General features: G+C 37.8%; 1 protein-coding gene across 1 annotated transcript; it reads right to left on the bottom strand.

Moving 5' to 3' along the window:
* Positions 1-507: 507 nt before the first annotated feature.
* On the bottom strand, positions 508-5522 carry LOC104883374 (probable leucine-rich repeat receptor-like protein kinase At5g63930). Its single transcript, XM_010667884.3, has 2 exons — positions 1703-5522; positions 508-1136 (listed from the first exon to the last, which is right to left on the bottom strand). The coding sequence occupies exons 1-2, from the start codon at positions 4635-4637 to the stop codon at positions 754-756; spliced, it is 3318 nt and encodes a 1105-aa protein (XP_010666186.2). The 5' UTR covers positions 4638-5522; the 3' UTR covers positions 508-753.
* Positions 5523-5743: the final 221 nt, after the last annotated feature.

The raw sequence follows: 5743 nt of genomic DNA, 5'->3' as shown, positions 1-5743 counted from the left end.
AAACATTGTAAGTTTGTAATATGTCGAAACATTGTAAGTTTGTAATATTGTTAGTAATAATATACATTTTAGTAGTAACACATATATAAAGTATAAATTTTACTAATAATACATATACCTAGTGTATGTATGGCCCACATACACCAAGTATATGTGTAGCCTTTACGAAAACCCTCACACGACATTTATGGTTTAAGGTGTTCAAAGAATTTCTCAGATTCATAACATTGTGTAATCATTTTATGCTACATATGTAACATGTTAAACATGAACACCTTTAAATCATACAATATATATTAAAATAGATTATTCCATGTAATATATGATTAACCCATGTATGACACTGGCTAAGATCTAGTGGAGTTATAGACTGTATAGCTCAGTGAAAGATGAGAAAGCGAGGAGCCTTTGAATACCATCAACAGTGAAGTGAGGCAAAAAGAAGTAATTAGGTAAAGGTCATAGCCTCATAGGGATTTACACTACTCAGATTAGCTGAAAGATCACTTTAAGATAAATGCAACATCGGCATTTTATTATTAATCAGGTGACCAAGATAAGATCACCATTGAATCTTATCTCAAGACTATATTGTTTCTAGAATACAATGACTATATTGATTATACTTTACTTGACAAAATAGTGGCCAAGAAAAAAATATACTATATATAGAATATACATGAAGACTTGTTATTCCTACTAACAGTATTAAGTTGAGAGAAGAATGAGCCACAAGATGCATTTGTAATGTGCTCAGACTGTAGTTTCCATGAGAGGTGTATCATGAAACGATGAAGAGTCTGAATTTCTTACATCTTGTTGATTAGATTCAATCAGCATCAACACAACTTCCCTCATTGATGGTCGATCGAATGGGGACATGTTAGTGCAGAGTAGAGCAAGTTTCATGACTGTGATCATATGATCAACAATCCATTTGTCTTGTAAGGTTAGTCGAGCATCAAGTATCCCAGGCGTCAATGAATTAGTTCGGATATAATTTTTGACCCAGCTAACAAGATCACCTCCCAGATCTATGGGCTGTACAGGGGCTCTTCCAGTTAACAACTCCAGAAGAACTACTCCATAGCTGTAGATATCACACTTTTCCGTGATCTTCATGGTGTATGCGTATTCTGCAAGGACCAGAACACTGCCTTCAGAACGAAATTTTGCAACTCAAGAAAACATTTCCTCACTTATAGCAAAGATAATGACAATAATGGTTAAAAGAAATAAAGCATACTGTATAGCTCACACATTAGTAGTGGTATCAAAAAAAACTTGATCATAGGTAGTTGTTTCAAAAGGTCGCATATATTTGGGTACTTCCCAAAAAAAAACTTGTTAAAATTTTTACGAATCATCATACTTCGGCGAAAGCATAAATATTAAGTCCTTGCAAGGCTATCAATTTAACTTGACTGACGTACATTACAGCATATCAGCAATCTTGAATTCAAGTAAAGGTTGTTTTTGCTGCAAAGTGTTAAAAACTGTCTCTCCCCAAATGGAATGATACATGGACTAAATCACGAAATATGGTCAAAATTTGGAGAGGGGATATTAGCAGAGTTGTTCTTGCTACCCTTGTTTTCATACATTTACTAAAGATAACTTCGGGCATCATGGAGTAACAATTAACACACTAGCATTAGAAATAAAGAAGTGATTTGAATTATGACTATATCAGAAATCTTACCAGGGGCAATATATCCATAAGACCCAGCAACTGCCGACACTGATTTTGATTGTGGCATGTCAACAACCTTCGCCAAGCCAAAATCACCAACATGTGCTTCAAACTTGTCATCTAATAGGATATTGTTGGATTTGATATCACGGTGAATAATCCTGGGTTTGCAGTCATGGTGCAAATAAGCTAGACCTTGAGCAGCACCTAGTGCAATTGAAAACCGAGTAGGCCAATCTAAGCTACATAAAGGTCCATGAAGCAACTCACCTAAGCTGCCCCGTGACATGTACTCGTAAAGCAGCAAATTTGAACCTTGGTTGTGGCAAAACCCATATAGCTTCACAATATTCCGATGTCTAATCTTTCCGAGCGTCAAAATCTCTGCTCGGAAACTGTTCTCAATGCTGTTTCCCTCCCTGTTAGAAGCTAGTCTCTTAACAGCGATTGTCAATCCTGTGCGCATTACTGCCTTGTAAACCGTGCCACAAGCACCACTCCCAATCACATAACTATCGTGAAAATTGCTTGTTGCCTCGATGAGATCTTGGAAAGTGAACCCTTCCTTAGGAGGGAAGTACATATCAGAAACTGAGGAATCATCACCATTCTCTTCCACAGAAGCCACTGTTTCAACAGGTCGCCGCATGTAGAACAATATCACAATGATAAGAATGAGTGAAATACCACCAACAGTAGCTGCAATTACAGTAATTATTTTGCCCTGGTGAGACTCGGTGTTCTTTTGGGGTGTTACAGGATGGAATCCTGATGTGTCATAACAACCAGCAGCAAGAGGCTGACCACAAAGACCTTTATTTCCAACAAAGCTGCTAGCATCCATGGTCTGGAATAATGGTATCGAAGGTATTGGCCCCGTCAAATCATTATATGACAAGTTGAAGCCTAACAAACTAGAAAGGTTCCCAAATGTGCTTGGAATTCCACCAGTCAAGTGGTTGTTATTAAGGTAAAGATATTCCAGAAGAATAAGATTTCCAAGCTCTGACGGTATTGTCCCAGAGAGATTATTACTGCTGATATTCAGAGCAATCTGCAAGCTTGAAAGTGATCCCAGAGAAGAAGGTAGGGGACCAGAAAATGAGTTTCCACCCATTTGCAGCTCAGTCAAGCGGGTGAGGTTCCCAAGAGCAGCAGGAATATTTCCAGAAAACTTATTTTCTGAAAGCATGAGAAGTTCCAGCTGCAAAAGAGTCCCAAGTTCAGCAGGCAGAACACCTTCAAAGCTGTTAAAACTGAGGTCAAGACGCTGAAGCATCTTGCAGTTAATAATGTCAATCGGAATTCTACCTGTCAGATAATTCGAAGAGATGTTAAATGTTACTAACTGAGACAGCTTACCAATCTCTTTCGGCAACTCCAAGACAAAATTATTATCTGCAAGATCGAGTCGCTGCAATCTATTGCAGTTTCCAACTTCAGGGGGGATAGGACCACTAAACTTGTTCTGTCCGAGCTCGACAGCAGAGAGGTTCTTCAATTTGCACATTTCAGAAGGAAAGCTCCCTGTCAGGCTATTCTGAACCAAACGAAGCTGCACCAAGGACGGGCAGTTCAATACCCCAGACGGAATGTTCCCATACAACTTATTCGACTCAAGATTCAACAATATTAAATTAGAATGACGGCAAAGAAATGGAGGAATCCTCCCTGTCAACAAATTAGCGGAAAAATCCACAACCCAGAGTGGGCTGTATATCCCAAGCCCTCGAGGAATGCTACCAGTTAAGGCATTGTCAAAGAGTTGTAGTTGAATCATCTGAGGTAAGTACTGAAAGCCAATAGGAATAGGACCCGTGAGACCATTGATTGAGAGATCCAGCTTTGTCAAGTTCCTTGAGGAAGTCAGCTCAACTGGAATAGAACCAGTAAGCTGATTCTGAAAAAGATGGAGAAGTGTCAGATTCTTTATGTTGCCAAATTCAGCTGGAATCTTACCCGTCAAAAGATTCTCAGAAAAATCGATTTCTGTCACTAAAGAGAGATTCCCGATTTCCCTTGGAATTGTTCCATTTAGCTGATTCCTATAAAGGTATAATCTTTTAAGAAACTTGAGATTCCCAATTTCTGCAGGGATTTCTCCAACAAGATTGTTCTGGTATAAAGCCAAAGTCTCAAGATTGGAACAGTTGGCAATCTCCTTTGGAATGGTACCTGATAACTGATTACCCCAAAGAATCAATTCAGTCAGTTTGGTAAGCAATCCAATCTCCTTAGGTATATTCCCTTCAAGCTCATTTTGTGCCAGTCCAAGATACTCCAACTTGTCACAACTGCCGATCTCAGGAGGCAAGCTTCCAGTGATCGACGTTTGCCCAGCACGAAACTTTTGCAACTGCTTGAGATTCCCAAGTGACCTAGGCAGTGGGCCACTTATTTTATTAGTGTACGCCACAAACTCAACCAGTGACGAAAGGTTCCCGAACTCTTCAGGAATGGGGCCAAATATCTGGTTATTGCACAAATTGAGGTATTGCAAGGAAGACAAACTACCCAATGAAGCAGGAATAGGACCTTCAAAGTGATTATTATTCAGAGAGAGGGATTGTAACGACGAGCAATTCCCTAGTTCATGTGGTATACTCCCACCCAAGGAATTAAAAGAAACATCAAGAAAAATGAGGTGGGTTAAACAGCCAATGCTCCGTTCCAATGATCCCGAAAGATTCATCATTGTCAGATCAAGAGACAATACTACAGGCTGGTAACTGCTGTTGGAACAAGTTACACCTATCCATTTACAGGGTGTTTGATCACTAGAATCCCAGTTCCTCAAATTATTGTTTTTGTCATTAAGTCCATTTTTCAGCTCTAGAAGACAAAACCCCTCAGAATTTAACCCTTCAGACAAGTAAACTAATTGAACAGTGACAATGAGAAATCCCCAAACCCAAGTTTTGGGTGATTTAGAAAGCATTGGCATTCTAACAACCCAATATTGAATAAAACCACAAATATAATATATCTAACATAACATTTTCCCACCCACAAAATTTATGAACCCAAAAATATGGTCCCTTAAACCCCAGTATTTCCTCTCACAATATTCTAAAGAACAAGGGCATAAGAATATAAAATCAACCTACAAAATGGAATTTTCTATCATCCATCGACGACTCTAATTCAATATTTGTGAAATGGTATTCGAAAAACAGTACAGAATAGGTTAGGAGTGCAACAAAAAAATTGGTTATTCCAAAATTTGAAGCTAAAAAACTTCAATGAAATAGGATCGAGAAAAGGCTACAGCATACCTCTTAGGCCATTATTTGTTAAGAAGAAGTAGGATAGGCAACAACTCCACCATTGTTGAGAGCTTCTATAGGGTGGAAATATACAATACCCCATTAACAAAAACAAAAAATAAACCATTCCCAGTTCAGCTTTTCCCAAGATTTGTAGGGATCATAGATTAAAAAAGGCAAACTTGGAGCTGAAAAAGAAAAAAAGAGATAGAAAAAAGTTGTGGGTTTTTCTTTTGCCAAGGTGAAGGTGACTTTAGAAGCAAAAAACACTCAAAATGCAATGAATAAGGGATATTTATTATGTGATCCTACAACAACACAAAAAATAGTTTTATGAGCAAAGAATGATAGAAAATGAAAGATGAAATCCGAGTCTTTAGAAGATAATGGTGAAAAATCTTAAGGAAAATCGAAGGGAATGGATGAGAGCTCTTGGTTGAAGCTCTAATGGCCGACAAAGCATGCTTGTACCTTCATTTTCTCTCTCTCCCTTCTCTATCAGCAGCTTCTCCCTCTTATTTTAGTGCTTAGAAGATAGCTGAGAAAACTAGAAAGGCAACAACTTTTTGGGAAGTAAAATACAAGTAGCTTTTAGGATTCCTTTTTAAATATACTCCATTACTTTGAAATTAAGATCCAATTTGACAATTAGCGAATAGCTATTAGTTGTTAAACTCATTATATTAATTTATAATCGATAGTTGATTGTATTAACTGATTAGACTATATGTTTGTATTAAATATTCGGTAAATATTTGTATAAATGTGTTTGGTATGTAGCTAA

The sequence above is a fragment of the Beta vulgaris genome, chromosome 3, assembly GCF_026745355.1.
Source record: "Beta vulgaris subsp. vulgaris cultivar EL10 chromosome 3, EL10.2, whole genome shotgun sequence".
NCBI lineage: Eukaryota > Viridiplantae > Streptophyta > Magnoliopsida > Caryophyllales > Amaranthaceae > Beta > Beta vulgaris.
Note: the sequence above shows the minus strand (reverse complement) of the source record. Positions and strands in the feature narration are given on the sequence as shown.

Bases quoted from the DNA above. Each gene is read 5' to 3' on its own strand.
- LOC104883374 (XM_010667884.3), bottom strand. From the start codon at position 4,637: ATGCCAATGCTTTCTAAATCACCCAAAACTTGGGTTTGGGGATTTCTC. The intron at 1,137-1,702 runs GTAAGATTTCTG...TGGTCCTTGCAG, and splicing joins TTATGGATATATTGCCCCTG to AATACGCATACACCATGAAG.